The sequence below is a fragment of the Ambystoma mexicanum genome, chromosome 10 (assembly GCF_040938575.1).
Source record: "Ambystoma mexicanum isolate Mex_15411 chromosome 10, UKY_AmexF1_1, whole genome shotgun sequence".
Lineage (NCBI taxonomy): Eukaryota > Metazoa > Chordata > Amphibia > Caudata > Ambystomatidae > Ambystoma > Ambystoma mexicanum.
In genome coordinates, this window is record NC_090932.1 from 524,534,759 (window position 1) to 524,553,951 (window position 19,193).

At 45.6% G+C, this 19,193-nt stretch overlaps 1 protein-coding gene across 4 annotated transcripts in view; it reads right to left on the reverse strand.

Moving 5' to 3' along the window:
• Positions 1 to 19,193, reverse strand: part of TM4SF19 (transmembrane 4 L six family member 19) — a 280,038-nt gene that overhangs the window by 100,179 nt on the left and 160,666 nt on the right. For 2 of the 4 annotated variants that reach the window (XR_011276304.1, XM_069620356.1), the window contains exon 5: positions 3,507 to 3,696. The exons of the other annotated variants lie outside the window; for them this stretch is intronic. Coding sequence is in view for 1 of the 2 variants with exons in the window: in XM_069620356.1 (XP_069476457.1) it covers positions 3,507 to 3,696 (190 nt within the window). In the remaining variant the exon portion in view is untranslated. The remainder of the gene's footprint in view (positions 1 to 3,506; positions 3,697 to 19,193) is intronic. 4 annotated transcript variants of the gene reach the window in all.

A 19,193-nucleotide genomic window follows, 5' to 3' on the forward strand; every position in this document is an offset into this window, starting at 1 on the left:
AAACAATCTCACTAGTCCTTGTGTCATTGCGAGAACAAGAAGTGCAAGGGGGAGGGGAGGGCAAAACGGTGGTGCAATGCTCTGAGTAAGTTCATCCAGGGCAGCAAGGCTATGGGAAGTGCAAGGAGAACAAGGGGCTGCAGGGTTACAGTTACAGCTCCAAATTGCATGGTAGGCACAGAGACAGTGCAAGGGTGACGGATCAAGAAAGAGCCTGGACTCTGAGGGTATCCAAGCAACCAGCCAGTACAGCAGACAGGTAGGTCAGCAGGGGAAGGAGAGAGAGAAGTCAGAGGAAAACATGTTTTGAGCTGCTTTAGAAACTTCAGATGGTCCGGCTTAAGTTTGAAGGGGCAGGAAGGCCGTTCCAGGGGAAGGCACCAGCAGAGGAGAGAGATCTACCCCCACTCTCTGCCTGGAGAAGCATCTAACCCTTAAAGAGTTGGAGGTAGCTGAGCAAAGGGCTCGAGAAGGAAGGTATTTTGGAAGAGAGCATTGGATGTAGTACGGGCCCCAGCCCCAGAAAGCTTTGTGGGCAATGCAAAGCGTCTTGAACTTGATCCTTGCAGCCTCCGGGAGCCAGTGGAACGATTTCGGGGCTGGAGAGATACGATCTCTGGGCTTGAGGCCAAGGATAAGTCTTGCAGCCCTGTTCTGGATTAGTTGCAGATGACAGAGCATAGAGGAAGGCAGAATGAGAAAGAGGCTGTTGCAGTAGTCCATCCTAGAGAGAACCCGGGCTCTGGAGACAGTGAGCATCTGGTGGAAACTGAGAAAGGGAAGAGTCCCTTTGAGGAGGAGCAGCTGGTAGTGGAACTTCTTGGCGACATTCGAGATATGAGGAGAGAAAGAGAGAGTGGCATAGAAGATGACACCAATGTTTTTTGCCTCGCATGAAGGCGAAGGAAGAGGGCCCAAGGTGAGAGGAAAGCAGGTGCCGGGGTCTCAATGAGAAGGATTTCCGTCTTACTGGCATTAAGGCAGAGATCGTTGGAGGTGCACCAATCCTGAATCGTGGATAGACAGTCAGGAATGAGCGAGAGAGGAGGCTGAGGGGAGCCTAAAGGAAAGCTGAGTCATCTGCATAAGACTGAAAGTTAGAGGAGAAGGTAGAGATCAGGTGGGCCCAAGGGGCCAAGTAGAGGTTGAAAAACCAGGGTTAGAGTATAGAGCCCTGGGGAACCCCACAGATAGAGAGAGGTGGTAGAGAGAATGGGACCTGGTTGGACCTGGGAGTGGGGGCGGTCCAAGAGGAAGGAGGTCAGTCATTCCAGGGCCTGATCCATGATGCCTAGGTTCTCACCGAATCAATTGATCAGGATGGCGTGGGTGACCGTGTCGAAAGCAGAGAAAAAAGGAGGGTGAGGACAGAAGGAATGCTGAAATCAAGATTAGAGAGCAGATCTTCACATGTTTTCAGGAGAGCAGTTTCCATCACTCTGGCAGCTCTGAAGCCAGACTAATGGTCATGGAGATGACCAACAGATTCAGTGTGGAGAGTAAGCTGGCTAAAGCTAGCTTTTCCAAGAGTTTGCCCAAGAACGAGGTGATGGAGATTGGGCAATAGTTTGCCGGGCAGGTAGGATCAGCAGACAGCTTCTTGAGGAGTGGGTGCACAAGGGAGTGCTTAAGGGGAGAGGGGAACATTCCAGTGGCTAAAGAGTGAGTACAGATATCCGCCAAGGCTGGAGCGAGGGTGTCAATATTGTCCTTGATGGTTCTGGAGGAGCAGGGTAGCACCTGCTTGGACAACGCTTGCATAGATCGGACTTGTCAAGAAACCTTGTCAGGTGTTGTCTAAGAAAGAGGAAATAGGAGGAAGAGGAGAGGTAGAAATGGGCAAAGGGGGCCGAGAGAGGAAGAGGGAGAGGAAGAGGAGATAGAGGACAGGATGTCCTGAGATTTAGTGGTGAAGCGAGAGGCCAGAGCCGTACAGAGGGCTTCCGAGGGAACAGGAGAGGTAGATACCGCAACAGGATTGACCAGTTCCTTGCAGATTTCAAAGAGTTGGGCCGTGTTGTTAGAGGCCGCGGAGACGCAGGCTTTAATGTGTGTGCTCTTCTTGATGTGCATTATTGCTTTGACTGGCATTTTGGTGCAACCAGTCTAGGTATGTCTAAATGTGACCTGGCATGCTTTACAATAATGTTATTACGTGTCTACACTGGTCTACATTGTGCAGCCAGTTGGACATGTTTTCATTGTGGCATGGCATTTTTAATAGCAAAGCATTAATGTTCCTGTGCACTGTTGGTGACTTGCAGGTATTGGATTGGTGTTGTTCTACAAAACAATTGCAAACATTGTGGCTTTATAGCCAACTTTACTCAAAAAGTGTGCTGTATAGTGTATTAAAACACATATTTGTATCTTTCTTCTAGTGCAGTGTGCGGCATACCCCTTCAGCAGCACGTTTGTGTGTATTGCGCAAGCGTGACAATCTATGCCGGCGCAGAGTGTGGCGCGACCCGTCATTTGTTGCTGAGCTGGGGGGGCCTCCTCAGCATGGCTCGCAGGGGGGCCCCACATTTTGTCTTACGCCACTGGCAAGTGCCCCTTTTGCCCTCCCATAAAAACGTCTCTGGCCAAGATGCTCGAGCTCAGCAACACAGAAGTGACACAAAGGCTAGCTCTGTTCTGCAGGCCCCGGTGTAATTTAGGTGAGTCACAGAGACGCACAACACTGTTGGAAATTCGTCCTGTGACCCACTTCAACTGATCCAACCACCTACGTATTTCTTCCTTCATACATACACTTATTCCTGTGTTCCTTTACCACGTTCATTACGCGTTGCTGCGCGAATGTGTTCCTTCGTGTACTAAGCACTCCTCTATTCGCCAACCCATGCATCGCCCTGTCCATTTGTCCACCCGTTCATCATCTCCCTACGGATTTTCCTTCCTCCATCGTTAATGTATTCCTTTATTCGTCCAGTTTCTTATTCACTAACACATGCGTTCACTACTCACACATCATTCATTCACTTGCTTATTCGTTCATTCTTTTATTCACACGTTCATTCCGCTACAAGTTCGTTCGTTCGTTCATTCATTTCTTTACTTTTCCAGTAATTCAACTTTCTTTTCATAAAATGCTAAGGGCTGGTGATGTGTGAATACCGCTCCCTTACGTGTTTGTGAGCCCAGTTTCGAGCGTGTGTGTAATGGTTCTAATGGAGAGATTCTTCCTGGCAATTTTGAATGACCTATTCATGCTCTTCCCCGTTTGACTTACCATTTAAGCTGCAAAGGCATCTCAAAGTCCAAGTTGCAATCAATGCAATAGAATCAGAATATGGTTGATTTCCTCTCCAGGTTCCATATCGGCTTTCTCCAGACTACATTAAATAAAATGTCCTTGCTGATGCTTCCTGGCCTGGATACACCTCCTAGTCTAGGCACAGTCTAAAGTGCGTAGCTGGGGCCAACTAGGTAGCAAGCAGCGCAAATGTAGGGCATTCGTCACCTATGAAAGGATAACGTGGGTCTCGTGGAGCTGGCATTACCTGTTTGTGGTCCCACACCCCACAGAAGCAGCCAAATAGTCCGTTGATGATCTGGACAGCGGACAGCAGGCTCTGGAGCGCCCCCGCAAGGCAGAGGATGCCGAAAAATCCCACATTCCAGGGCACAATATGCAGAGGCTCCAGGCAGGTGGAGTCCCAGAGCCTGTGGTCCATCAGGTAATGAGGGGCACTGAAAAGAGGAAAACAAGAGGTCAGGCGAGGACATCTAGAATCCGCAGCCTATTGGGTGATGGCCAATCACACTGAGACTAGAGGCATTAAGGGGCCTGCTCTGGCAAATAAAGCCTCTCTAGGTCCGAGCTTAGATTAGCTGACAGCTCAAAAAGGGGGAAATAAACCTTGCTTGTCTTTCTTTGAACAGAATCCTAGTCATTGCATTCATAGAATACGCACAGTCATGCAGACACATACACGCAGGCACCCACATCACATATAGACACACATCAACACACACGCACAGAGGTACATGAACACAAAAGGCGTGTAAAGTAAGAACACACACAAATATGCAAACACATTAAAAGGACAGAAATGTTTACCAAACTTCCCATTTGGGATAGTGAAGACGGATTGCCTTGAGTAAGGTATGTGATGGGAAACAGAGGAATGTGGTTTTCGTTTTGGACTGACCTGATGTTATGCCACGTTTGTGCTAAAGTTTACTGTTCACATTTCTGCCAATGCAAAGTGACACAGTGACTGAGGAGTTTCTTTTTGTGGTGGGAAAAGTGGGAGCCGGCGCATTTAACAACAATATTAAGAGGATTATCGCCCCGCTCCTGCATGCACCGGTGCAGGATAGTAATTATCTCAATAGGGTGCCAGCACCCTATTGTTGTTAAATGTGCTCGCTCCCGCAAGCGCATTTAATTTCAAAATGACACTTCTCCAACCACGCCAGCTCGGCGGAGCCTCTTAAAAGGCTTCCTCGAGCTGGCGCCCTAGGGGATTACGCGGCGCCCCGGGCGGTCGCCTGGCCCGCCCTCCCCTAAGGCCGGCTCTGCTTTGCTTCTGCCCTTCCCAGCGGTGGCAGCAAACCTCTATAATTCTTCCGGTCCTGTTCTGAAGCCTCGGAAAACCAGTGGTGTGACATGTGGCGTGTCCTTGAGACGGGTGCTGCTGCAGATAGGGTCATGAGTCACAAGCCATGCCTGGACATTTAAGCTGTGGAACCGCTAGCCCTATGGGACATACACTTTATACAGTAAATACATAAAACAATACGCAGAAACTTGTTTTGTTTTGGCAATAAAAAGGCAGTGGCTTTTTATTAAACATAATACTAATAAAAACAGAACTTAGTTTTATGGGTTTTCCCCAACAAACAGGTGTGCAGTGTTTTTTTCGTTCTGTACTTTTGGGCCCTTGGGCCAGGAACTGGAAGTTGCACTTCTTTGTTCACAGGGTGCCCTCCCAGAGCCGTGTGTTTGGGACCTGTGAATTGGCTGCTGAGCACTCCTGTGCCTGATGTCACTTTCCTTCCTGGCCCATGCCGCCTTCTCTGTTCTTCTGTTCTATGACTTATGACTTTCAGACAACGACCGTTGTCCTGTGCTTGCCCAAATGTACTTTTTCCAGGGGTGGGTGGGATCCAGGCAAACAAAAAGATGGATCTGCAATCGCAGAATCCAGATGCACTCCGAGCGGAGTGTTCTTTCTGCAAGGATGCTCCAGTAGTCCTGCTTATATATGGCAAATATGCCCTGGGGCCATGCCAGCATATGGCTACTGGCCACCCAAATGGCCGGCCTGTGGCGACAAAAAGCCTTGGGGGTTTTGCCATATTGGAGGTACGAGGTGAGAGTGTGAGCAGTGGGCTCCTTTGGTGATAGGATTGGGGAGCTGCTTCTCAGGTCACCCCTCCCCCCTCCTTTCTGGATTTGGTGTGCTCGCTTTAGTTGGTAGCAGCCTGGGGGGTTCCTGCCTCATTGGCTGTGAATTTACAAGCTGTGCAGTAGAGCAATGCCTTCTATAACTGCAAAAAAAGAAGGGGAAGCCGGATATGGCAGATATGCTTGAGAAGGCTCACCCTCTCCCTCTCCCGGTTTTCCATGCTGTGGTGGTGGCAGGGGTGGAGCCGGCTTCAAATATTGACTTAGGAGATGATTCGGATGAACAGGAAGAAGCTTTGACTGCTGTAGCTTCACAAGTGGGCTGTGTAAGACGAACACTTCAGTGACGAAAAGTAATGAGGCAAAAAGTTGCCATGAACCCAACAGGAACCAGGAGACTCTCGGTCTCTGATTTGGAATCAGTGAATACAAAATTAGATACTATTACGAAAGTGGACGAACTCTGTGAGCGATTCAGGCTCCCCTTGAAGGAGATGAGGAAAGGACTATGTTTACTGGCCCTCCTACCATGTCATCACAGGCTGGAGCAGCGCCTCTGCCTGCGCTTGCTTCAGAACATTCAATACAAGAGGCACTTAAGGAGCAAGGGGTGAATAATGGTACAAGAGATGGACTAGTGGTAGGCACAATGGTGGAGGGGGAACACATCTATAATATTGGTGTATGAAAGTTGTTAAGGAGAATTGTCATAAATGGTTGATTTCCCTTACCTACTGAGTCCCTCAGCAGCTTTGCTGGATTTCTAGGATTTATTGTTTTCACCTGATAAGAGTGTGAGGCTTTTTTCCCACTCTTACATGTGTTTTGCTATGTGTGTTTCTACTTTTTGTGTGATCTTGGGCACTGGATCCTCACCTACTCCAGGGCACCATATTTTTCATGTGTGTTACACAGCACCTTCAGTGCAGTGACACAGGGTTGTCTTTTAGACTTCCCACAGACTCCATTTTCTGGGGCTGACTACAGTCCCCCAGAAAAGGGTAAAGTTGCCATTAACTTTGCCTTAGTCACTTTAAACCACAGACCCAGTACACCCCATCTTCCATGGAGTATTGGAAAGGGTTAATTCTTATCCATTTTTGTCTGTGCCTCTTGGGGCATTGTTTCACTCCCTTTACATTAAGACTTGGCTGGTGGCAGTGGTATCTACCCTTACTTTTCTACCGTGATTATCTTATATAAACGTGGTAATGTTTTAGGCTATTAAATTAGCCTCAAACATAAACCCGCTTGACCAAATACATTTTATTTTGGCTCTGGCCGGGTTTATTCACCATTTCTTTTTGTTAAAGTCTTTCTCATGTTTTTCTCTGCGCGCCAAACCAGGTTTGGTCCCTTTGTTCATCGCTTTTTCGCGGGCTTCCACACAGAAGCCCTCCTTTAGGCGCCTGAGAGTCTGGGTAGGCAGGATGTGAGGGAGGGGTTTTAGGACCCCTGCCATGGGTTCCCTTGGTAACCCAAGTCGCACTCCTGTCTGATTGGCTAAGGGGACTGGCCTTGCCAGGCCAGCAACCCTGCTGTGTGATTGACAGCCAGGATGTATGAATGGGGGAAAACTGCATGAAAAGCAGGTCCCTGTAACTGGAAGAGCCAAGCTGCCACTGGAACAAAAGAACCAACGAGGAACTGGAAGAAGAGGACCCCTACAACGACTGAACCGCCCGGTGAAGTCCTGCTGCAGGTCAGAATCTCCAGAATCCGACAAGAGAGAAGATCCTCCAGGAAACTTCTTCCCTTGAGCTGGTGGGACCAACCAGTTCACCCAAACTGCAAGCCAGGACCCCTCCTCTGGTCGAATTCGCTGTACAGAGCTACAGTGGGCCGGATAGCCAGGAAGGTTGGACCCTGCTTGGGTTTTAAGGAGCGCCCCTTTTATTCGTTGCTTTGCTCTGCTGCTGGTTTCTTCCCTGGGTAGTGCAGAACCCTCCAGTCTTCCTACTTCTGATCAGTCTGACTGTCGCTTCAGGAACCGTGAGCCTGCAGGAAATACCAGGAACGTCTGCCTCAGCTACAGCTCCCTCTCCGTTTTAAGGTACTGTGCAAATCCGGTTGTTCGTTTCGTTCAGCCACGGTGAAAGTGTTTGAAATCTTTCTCCAATCCGAGGGCTTGTCCTTCTCTTCTCTTTGAACTAACTTTTCTACCAACCAACCTCGTCTGGAAACCGTGCCACAAACTTTACCGCGAACTACCCTGAACTGTATTATCATGAGCAAAAGACTTTTGAACCATTGACTTTGGCCCTAAGTCTTTTCTATCTGATTTTATCATTCTAGTCTCTCTTGTTCTCTTGCCCTGAGTACTTACCTGCTGGTGTGGTTCCATTTCTGTTAACTTTTGTCTTTCCCTCCCTTTTAAATTTCTGGAGTGGAGTCCCACTTCATATTGTGAGCTTAACTTGTCTGGAATTTAAGGGAAGTGGTGTGGTGTATTAAGAGAGTGATTTTTAGACTGCTTATAATAGTCTAATGTTATACAACTGAAGAGTGAAATAAATGTATATTCTTTTACTTGAAAACCTTGAGTCAGTTTTTGCCTGAATCATAGTAATTGTTGTCCTTTGTGTAACTATTTGATACTGCTCACTTACTTTTGAGATAAGTCTGGCTGCTCCGCTACTGCTACCACTTTAACTGTGTAGTACAAGCTTGTACCAAAGGTGAAATTGTACTGTCACTTTTAGTCTTAATTGTGTGTGGTGTTCCCAAAGGGTACTGCATATCATTCCGCCTAACACTGGTGTACATCGGTGAGGATCAAAGTATAGTAATTACACTTAGAGTGCCGCTATTACCTTGGATCAACTAACCACAAGGCTAACATCACTAAAAAACAATATTAATCATGTCTGATATGGAAGGCCACAGTCAGGAGACCCTCCTGAGTTACACTGCTGATTATTTAAGAAAATGTGTAAAGAAAGGAAACTCTCTGCCAAAGGCAAAAAGTCTGAATTGATTGAAAAATTGTTAAAGAGTCCAAGTCTAGGGAGTCTGAAATGCCCGACTCCTTAGCAAATGTGGAAAGTATTGAGGATGATAATGTATCTGTTACTGATGAATTGGAAGAAGTAGATGTGTCTTCTAATGTAGGTCTCTCTGCTCCCTTGCCTGCTCAGCAACCTCAACCCTTGACCACTGGGACCCCCGCAGGTCCTACACTCAGTCCTGAATTCATTGCTTTAGAGATAATTAGGCTTGAACTGGAATTCAAACGTTTAAATGCACAAACTGATCAAAAACATCAAGAACTGAAACTCAGAGAAATGGAGTTGAATCATGAACTAGAAATGAAAAGATTGTCTCTTGAAAATGCTTCTCTCCCAGAGTCCTCTAGGTCTTCCAGTCCTAAGAGACCGCGTATGCCTAAAGAAATTGTGGGTATGTATGAGGTTAAGCTTGATATTTTGGAATGGTCGGCAATGTTTGAGTATAACCATGATTTTCAAGGTCTCACAGGGAATCAATTGCTTCCCTGGCTCTTCTCTAGGGTACTCACTGTTGCATCTGATGTTGTGATGGAGTTGGGGGAGGTGGATAGGATGGATTATGAGTGTGTGAAGCTAGCTTTAATTGCTAGATTTGGGAAGACCCCTTCTCAGTACCTTAAGAGGTTTAGGACACTCAAAAAGCATGATGGTACCCCTTGGGCTACCTGGGTATCTGAATGTTTGAAAAACCTAGAAGGTTGGATTAAGTGTTACAGAGTAAACACTTATGAAGTAATGAGAAATCTTGTAATGTTGGAGTCTATTTTTGATGTCTGCTCTCCTGAGCTCAGACAGCATTCGGCTGATTCTAAGGAGATAGATCCGAAGAAGCTAGCTAAGGCTGCTGACTTCTGGGTTGCCAACAGGGCTACTCAAAAGGATTCCGGGGCTACTCAGAAAAAGGATGAGGGGGAAACAACCAAAGAAATACAACAAAGAGAAGTCTAATACCTCCAATCTAAAAGAGGGCCACAAACAACAACATAAGAGTAAACCACAAGGGAAACCAAATCAGGCTAGTGCACCATCTGGACCCAAACCAGATGGAGGTCAGAACAAACCCCCATTCATTAAGACATTTGGGAAATGTTATGTTTGTGGGTCAACTGACCATGTGAAAGGGGATCCCAGATGCAAGGGTAAACCTTCAGGGGTCCACACTGTCTCCTTAACCTTCTCCTCAGAGGAAGAAGTCTGCATGGCAAGTGGAAACTTTCACCTACTGGCTGAAGAACCCATGAGAGTTTCAGCTAGTGTTTTTTTAGTGTCCATGGGCTTGTGGGAACAACGGAATTTAGATGTCTATAATTCCATCCCAGATAATACTAAAGAGTATTATAAAGATAGTGTTCTTGTAAATGGTCAGGAGACTCCTGCCATCAGAGAAACCGGAGCCAGCATAAGTGTGGTGGAGGAATCATTTTTCAAGGTGGAGGATGTTGCTAAGGCACACAAACACCTCACCAAGTTAGCTGGAGGCCCTGTGCAAATGCTTCCCCAGTTACCAGCTCTCATCCAGTGTAATGATATGATTGTCAAAATACCTGTTAGTGTGCAGAGTGAAGTGCCTGGGAGTGTCCTGTTGGGTAATGACCTGAAAACTCTTGGAGTAGTGTCAAGAACCCCAGGCCTCCCAGTAAGAGGAGACAGGAGCTCACTAGGTCTGCAAGGGAGAGAACCTAGAGAGGCTTTCCAGAGGAGATGATAGAGGAAACTATCACTCCCACTCGACAGGAGTTGCTCACTGCTATTTCTAGAAAGAATGAGGCAAGGGGGAAACCCAAGACCTCCAGGAGAAAGACAGACAGCACCCCTGTGCTACCAACCAGGACATCACCAAGATTGTCCAAAATCACACCTGTGACTTCTCCACCTGCTGAGGCAGAGTGTGGGGTGCAATCTTGTGTGGTTGACAGGGATATCTTAAGTTTTTTTGGGGCCCTGGCATGGACATCTTTGGGGCCCCCCTCAATCAAACCAAAGGAGTTAAGTGTTCAAGTATATCTGGTGGCACCCCCCCCCCCACACTCCCCCCCCACCGTGAGCAAAACACATAGGTAGAGATGCCGCCTCGCAGCATTCAAAATAACCATGTTTACTCCCTTTAAATCCCCTTACCCTCTTCATTCTTGCTCTGATCAGATCGATAAACAAGTAGCATTTGAAGGCCAACATTAGCAATCTACGAAGAGGTTACTTCTCTTCTAGTATAGAAACAGGATATTTTTTTATCAATATCATTCGGGAAGGTATGCAGCCTGTAGTATTAATGCAGTACTGTATGTTAAAGGTACATGTAACCCAGAATAGGCAGAGAGCACACATTAGCTGACTCAGAGAATGCAAAAGTGCTCAAGCATGGATAGAGTAGACCAATTGTAAGGAAGGAGAAAGCTACACATACCATAGCATGGATAGTGGAGGCAGATTAGAAGCTACCAGGAAGGTGCCTCTATCCAGACAGACTGAGATTAGAAGTGGGACATGGTTTTCAAATAGCGTTGCCATTAGAGCTCAGGGGAACAAGTGCCTGTTGTGTGCAATATATCAATGCTCACTATTATAGTGGAAGCAACCCTATAGCCAGTGAAACCATGAGTGAGGCTTTTATGAAGATCATACCCTGAGAAGGAAATCACAATGAGGGGCTGACAATTTTGAAAGGTTTGGGGACTGGCAACACTGAGAGGTTAGGCAATACAAGATTAAATGAGATGCCCAGGATCACATATTGCTTTACAGGGTGAAGCTGGGATTTGTGCCAACTCTGCAATTTCTGCATTTGAACACTTTCTTTTCCAGCTCTTACCATGTACTAAAACAATCTCATTTTATAAAACTGACCTGCAAAGTACATAAATCACATTTCCAAACCTGACCATTTTTAAAACCAAAATATTACAGAAGGGTGTTACGCAAAAATTGGGACTGATTCTAGCTACATTCTCTCCATCATCAAGGGAAGTATATAAGTGCCAGCTTACCAATCGATGTGATATAACAGATTTAATCTAGGTATGTCTTTTGTACCTTGAAGCTTTAAATACTTCCAAAACAATGGCTTGTGAAATTTTCATTCATAAACGTGCAGAAAAACCTTTGACTTTTAGAAAAAAAAGCAAAACGTTGTTTCTGTCAAACGAACAGACCTTAAAATATGCTTGCCCAATGCCTACAACATCTGGTCCACACTCTCCTGTCTACCACCCCTTCCACTCAAACGGCCTACATAAGAAGAAAGATCAAGTAATGAGCTAAACGAGGCCACCAGCATGCAAGAAGGCAATCCTCACAGAAGACAGCACAGTAATGCAAGAGATATATGATTTGACCAGGATCACTATCGTCTGCTGGCAAAGCCTGGCTACAAGCATGAACGCTTTGGCCTACAGTCTTTTATTCACCCTTTGGACAAATAGTTTATGCTCTTCTTTGGAGGGGATTGCCTAGGTTTTAGAACGCCCCATCTGAACAAACCAATTTCTAGACCATCACCATACGAATGACATGTTAGTTTTTATAGCAACCCCTATCTGGTGCAGGAGCATTGCTGATAATAGCACCTCTTATGTTGCAAAACCAAGTACATATTCAGGTAGGTTTATAAACTTCAGACATAGGAAAGGTTCAGCCAGCCTTGCTGGAATGTGCTCTTCTAATCTTTCATATGAACACACATCTCTGCAATGTGTGCTTAACACACTGAGCTAACGTCTGAACCATTGTGGCACTCAATTTATCAATATGGATTTCAACTTTGCTATTGCACATGAACAACATAATTCCCACAAGAAGTAAAGAATGTTACAAAAGTTGTGCCATATGAAACACAAAAACTTTGTATTCCACAGTGAACATAGAAAGCATTACTTGATTAATTGATCAAGACAGAATGTCCTTGTCAAAACAGACAGACAATAGGTTTAGCGCCTCAGCAGCATACCATAAAATCTCCTGGCGTGTGCTATTTAAGTCTGGTGAACAATGAAATCTTACATTAGATCAGGCAGCCTTGTGGGGGCCCCCTCCAACGTGGGGGCCCTGGGCAAGTGCCCCTTTGGCCCTCCCATAAAGCCTTCTCTGGTGGTTGAGCCAGTATCTGAAGAGTCAGATCTGCAAGAAGACACTGTCTTAGTTTGGGATCTTGACTGTGTTGACCATCCTGAGCTGCAGTCTTTACTGGCAGAAGGTGGACCCAACAGGGCACACTTTAGCAAAGAATGGAGAGCGTGTCCTACTCTTGAAAGTCTTCGACAACAGGCTGCTAACCAACTTGATGGGCAAGAAGTTGGGAAGCACAGGTTAAGCTGGGATATGGCCTCTCCTACAGTGAACCAACTGAGTCTACCCCTGGGGACTGCAAAAGACTTGTAGTGCCCCTTGCCAACAGACTCCAGTTCCTACAGTTAGCCCACGAGATACCTTTGGCTATTCACTTGAGTTTCAAGAAGACCAAGGAAAGGCTCTCTCTCTACTTCTACTGGCCTAAGATGGGTTCAGACGTTGACAAATTTTGTAGGAGCTGTCACACTTGCCAAACCTCTGGCAAGAGTGGAGCCAAGAATGTGGCCCCCCTGGTGCCTCTCCCAGTGGTGGGAGTTCCTTTTGAGAGGGTGGGAATTGACATTGTCGGTCCCCTTGACCCTCCCACATCTTCAATTTTATGTCCAACTACATGCAAGCCATGTGGAAAAACTGTGGTGTCACTTACAAGTTCTCTACAGCCTACCATCCACAGACAAATGGACAGGTAAAGAGGTTTAATCGTACTATGAAGAGCATGATAGGTGCTTTAGAGGAATCCCTTAAGAAAAAGTGGGACCTTCTACTGCCATGCCTTCTCTTTGCAAATAGAGAAGTCCCTCAGGAGGGAGTTGGTTACAGTCCCTTTGAACTTCTCTATGGCCATCCAGTCAGAGGTCCATTGGCCCTGATCAAGGAGGGGTTGGAGAGTGCTCCTTCCCCCAAGTCAGCCAGAGTGTTGACTATGTGATAGGTCTCCGGAGGAGAATGTCACACATGATGGCAGAAGCAAGTGATCACTTAAAAGCAGGTCAGGCTCTGGTCAAACATTGGCATGACCAGAAGGCCAGCATGGTTGAGTTTTCTCAAGACCAGCTTGTATTAGTTATGGTGCCAACAAGGCAGAGGGCCTTGCAGGACAAATGGATAGGACCCTTCAAGTTTGCGGGCAAACTTGGAGAGGTGAACTATCTGGTGGATTTAGGCAGACCTAAGGAGGCTCCCAGAGTCTTTTACACCAACCGTTTAAAGGCTTATGTCTCGAGACCAGAAGTAGGAGCTTTGCTTCTAGCTTCAGCTCAAGAAGAAGAAGAGGAGAGTGAACCTCCACCTGACCTCCTCAGAGGCCAACCTTTAGATGAGCAGATAGAAGGAGTTAATCTCTCTTCTCAGCTGACTTCTGAACAACAGGAGGAGTGCAAAGTTCTGTTGAATCAGTTTGCCTCCCTGTTTTCACTATCACCAGGCTTGACCCCTTGAGGCCAGAATTATATTCTCACTGGTGACTATCTACCTGTACAAAGCAGAGGTTACAGAATGTCAGAACATGTGAGATCCCACATCAAAGGAGAGGTCAACAAGATGCTTGATCTCGGGGTTATAAAGCTCTCTACAAGTCCATGGTCTAGTGCAGTTGTTCAAGTACCAAAGGCAGGATCCAAGGAGTTAAGATTCTGTGTGGACTATAGAGCTCTAAATGCAATCACTAAGACTGATGCCCATCATTTGCCAAGGACAGATGAACTAGTGGATAGTCTTGGTTCAGCCAAGTACCTCAGTACCTTTGCCCTAACCTCAGGCTATTGGAAAACAGCACTGACAGACCATGCCAAGGAGAAAACTGCATTTTCTACCCCAGCAGGCCTCTACCAGTTTAAGGTTATGCCTTTTGGACTAGGAATGCACCTGCTACATTTCAAAGGATGGTTAATCAAGTTCTGAATGGGATGGAGGACTTCTGCATGGCACACTTGGATGACATTGCAGTGTTCAGCCCTACATGGAGAAAACATATTGACCACCTAGGATATGTTTTGCAGGCTCTTGAGCAGGCCCATCTGACCATATAGGCAAGTAAGTGTCAAATTGGTCAGAGTAAAGTTGTCTACCTTGGTCATGAGGTAGGAGGAGATGAGTTAAGGCCATTGGCCAGCAAAGTACAAGCTGTGCAAAACTGGGCCACCCCTACTACTCAAACCCAAGTGAGAGCTTTACTAGGTCCCACTGGGTACTACAGGAATTTCATAGAGAACTATGGGACCATAGCCTCTCCCTTGAATGTAGTCTCCTCTCCAAAAGTCCTTAAAAAGGTTAGATGGAATGAGGAGTGCACTCAAGCCTTTGAAAGCCTGAAGAAAGCCCTTTGTCAAGCTCCGGTCCTAAGAGCTCCTGATTACCACCAACCCTTCATTTTGCAGACAGATGCCTCCAATACAGGTATAGGTGCAGTCCTTAGCCAACTGGATGAGAAAGGTAGAGAACACCCCATTTGCTTCATCAGTAGGAAACTGAAGGAACCAGAGGCAAGGTGGGCAACCATAGAGCATGAATGCTTTGCCATTGTGTGGAGTTTCAAGAAGTTTAGACCATTCTTGTATGGATCTACTTTTGTGATTCAAACTGACCACCAACCCTTGACATGGTTAATGCAAATAAAAGGGGAAACCCCAAAACTTCTAAGATGGTCAATCTGCCTGCAAGGGTTTGATTTTACCATTGAGCACAGAGCAGGATGTCACCACCAAAATGGTGATGGTCTCTCTAGGATGTTTTTAACCGACTAGAAGTAGAGATTCATCCAGGAGTGGATTAAATCCTCCTGTCCCTTAGTCTGGGGTGGGGGAAGGGGGGCCAGTGTTAAGGAGAATTCTCATAAATGGTTGATTTCTGTAAGAGGATTCAATTCAACACTACAGCTAAGTCAACGCCTAGTCTATAATACTGAATGAAAACCCTTATTGATATATCTTTATGTCCAGTTCATGCGTTCTGGATGACTACCCCTATATAACACCCCTCTCTTGGAATCCTCCTGACCCCACTGAGCCAAGAAGTAGTTCTGTTTTGCAAGTTAAAAGGTTTATTTGATAATTTAAACAATAGATATATATATGTCACACCTTATAATAAATTAATAATTGAATATCACACTTAATCTGATATGCTAAAGATTAACAACGGAGAATCTGGCACTAACACGCTTCTCTATAATCAATAAGGAGTTGACATGAAATGGATAAGGTAGCACAGTGGTAAATAGGTACAGAAGTATAATGTGGTAGAGAATGCTTTATAGGGTTCAAGGAAATGCAAGGTTGAATGAATGAAATGCAGTATAGAAAATACTCAATATGATTTCAACAAAACAATGTAATCACTTTTCTCTGGCAATCCCCTCCCCCCCTTGATACAATGCAAGGAAATGGAAGGAAGCACACAGTTCTCAGAAATGCGATCAACTGTAATTCAGTTCACCCCAGCAAGCTTAGACTACAGAAGTTTGAAAACACAGGCCCAAATTGCTTTGATATGTGCTGGCAATGAATTAAAAAAAATATGCTAAAATGCTTTTAATTCCCTTTCAGAGGTTCAGGGTGAATGGTATTTAGTTAATATTAGCTCAGGCTCACTCTTGCAATGATTCAGGAATGATTAGCAGGTTAAACGAATTTCTGGCAAATGGAAGGCAAGCAGCAGCTGTTTTTACACGAGGAGAAATTTGCAAATCGCGGTAAAATTCGCGGATGCGCCGAGCGCTATTACAGAGGAACCGCAAGGACTATCACGATCGTTTTGGGGTCCTAGGAAAGCCTAGGATCTCATCGTCCATATGAAAGTTACTGCAAGTCTCTAGCACAAACGGTCGCGGAGATATGATTGATTTAGTGAAGGTCGTTTTTCAGATTTGAAATTTTAAAAGCTCAAAATGACAAGTGCAGCTTGCAACTAGAAAATGACAAGTGACAGCTTTACAAATGACAGGTGACAGTTAGGAGACAGTTCTACTTAGATTAAAATAGGATTGAATTATATTATTTTAACTAGGAGATTGGTTCTGCACAGTTTTCTAGGTACTCACACTATATTCTTGAGTGAAATGGGCCTCGCCATGGATCTGGTAGGTTTTAAACCCGCCTCTGGTCTCTGCCCTTCACAGTGATCTGGGTCAGCTCTCTCTGGTTCTCTGGTCTGGGTCTCTAGTTCTGGATAGATTGAAGTCTCTAGTTTGGCTCTCTGGAGGTTTGATGGAGGTAAAGTATGGATTTTTCCGGCAGAGCTTCCAGCGGCAGATGGATTTGAAAAGTCCCTATCTGTCCTGTCTGTCTGCTTTTATGTGTTTAGAATGTGGGTGTGTTCTAGCATCACTGACCCTACCTCTCTCTCAGCTTCTAATTGGTCAAACTTCCATTTCTCATTTGATTGGGGAACTAAGTTGTGTCAGAGTGATGCCATTCATTTATGATCTCTTGAAAAAACTCCTGTCATCTGTGCACCCAAATCTATATATGATCAAAACACATATTTCACAGTTACACAGTTGTTTGAAATTACATACCCATGTCACAGATCACATGAGGCATACTCTGTCCCAAATCTGCTGTTTCTAAGAGCTTGCATTGAGAAATGGCACATATTTCACTTTTTAACTGATTTTTCAATTTCTGACATTGACCCAACTTTACATACATGTGCGCAGGGAGTATGGACATTAACTGATGAAGTTTCAGATTTTTAACATGCATACATTTAGAGTAATATCCACTTTTCCGCTGACACCCCCCTGAACATACCACCGGTTCTAAAAACCTCTTAAACTGTGGGCAGAAAAATCACAAGAATTATGGTATCATTTATAAAATTTTCACATGTCCGCTCTATGAATGATCCATCTTTTTAAAGTTATGTTCTGGCTCCAAAGGGGTGTGGTTTCCCAGGTCACATGGTGGAAATACTGGTTTATCCAGTTCTGCCAAGCCAGCTTGCTCTCACAGGCAGTGCTCCTCCCAGCTTCTGCCAAGAGGAAGCTACATTTTACGACCGCTGTAATAAAACCTTTGCCTGAGTCAAGACAGGCTTTGTTCAGAGCTCCTGTAGAGCACAGGTAATTCAATTATCAGATAGATGGCATATCCTTAGTGTGAGCAGCAAAAGGGCAGCGAGGCCTGGGAACACAGCTGTGACTCAAGTTTCACTCCTGATGGGGGTAGTTGCCAGGCAGAATTCAGTTCCTTAAGCCAGACTTTCAGCTAACTGTCATGTTTTTTTGTTGCTTTTTAAATTAACTTGCAATTTTACACATGCAGCTAGAATGCTGATTCTAAGTGCAAAACTATGACATTTCAACAGTTACAAAGGCATGTGACACCAAACATAGGTCACTCATTTAATCTAAACATTTTCGATTTTAGTGTCTTTAAATCCAGTGCAACTTAAACTGCTGACTCCATAGCTCAGCCAGTTTTGTTATAAGCATTGTTCTGGGCTCTTCATTTCCCAGATTTTGTAGGCACACAAAACTCCATTCTACCAAATGTCTGCTGGTGTCCAGTGAGTTTTTAGATGTGTTGCAATGTTTAAAATAGACAGTTTGAGCCTGCCTTCAGAGAAACACAGGGTGGTTTTAAACTGCCGGCTTTTGGATAGTGGTGAGTACTGGTACTGCACCCATTTTTGGGATTTAAGAAAATGAATTCCCAACAATTCTAGGTTGCATTTGGCAATCAGCATTGCCATTCCCAATGGTTTCAGACTACTGTGCGGGTAGTCCAATGGTGATTTTAAAGCGCTTTGAAGCTAACCGGCGCTACTGTTTTTCCTTTGGCAACCCATTTCCCTCATGGCAACCCGGCCTTTCATTCTCGCACTGGTGGGTGACAAGTGAGGCAACCATTTTGGTGTGCGCACAAACTGCGCAGCTTTCCTGGATTTCGGCGCACATGTGGGTTTTCTGCCATCTTGAATTTTCTAAGCCCACAGCACCAAATGTTGTGGCATGATAGCTTAAACGTGGGTCAGGACACCCAACAAGCCCCCCCACGCGACTGCACTTTGAATTTGAGTCGATGGGGAGTCGCGTGCCCAAGGGTTTTGACCCACGCACCGGTCTGTCCGCATAATCTTCTTCCTCTTCTGTAGATGGCACAGTTCAGCATCTTTTCCTCCATCCGGTCGGATCGATCGGTTCTCCTCGCCAGTCCTGATGGGAGTATTGGGCGGTCCACTGGGCCCATTGGATCTTCGTTCCTGGTCTCCGGATCGTCCTCCTTGGCCCGTCTTCAGGTTTTCTTTCTCCTAGGACGACAAAGGAAGAGCGGCAATACCTACTCATAGACGTTTTTCCACCACTGTTGAGATAGTGGGGCAGCATATGCATTTCATCATAACGAAACATTACATTCTTATTTTGATAAAAAAAACAGTATAACTAAGAGACAGTTTCATGCAAATCACAATATTTAGAGACTAGATGTGGTATGTTTTATGATTGGAACTGAATTAGTCTGAGACAGTACCCGCTAGGATTCCAGAGGATTCCTCCAGTTGTTGCAGAGCGTGCCTGGGATGGCAACACTTCAACTGGTTTATGTGGACCCACTTGTCTTCCCCCGCTGCCAAAGGACCTTTGGGGATGTGGATTTTGTAGGCCACAGGGGAGATCTTGTCGATGATCTCCAAGGGTCCTTTCCATGTAGGCAAAAATGTGCGCTGCTTGGCCTGGTTCCTTTGGAAGTTGTATAGATAGACCCGGTCCCCCACCTGATATTCCTTCCTGGAAGTTTTCAGGTCATAATGGGTCTTCATGC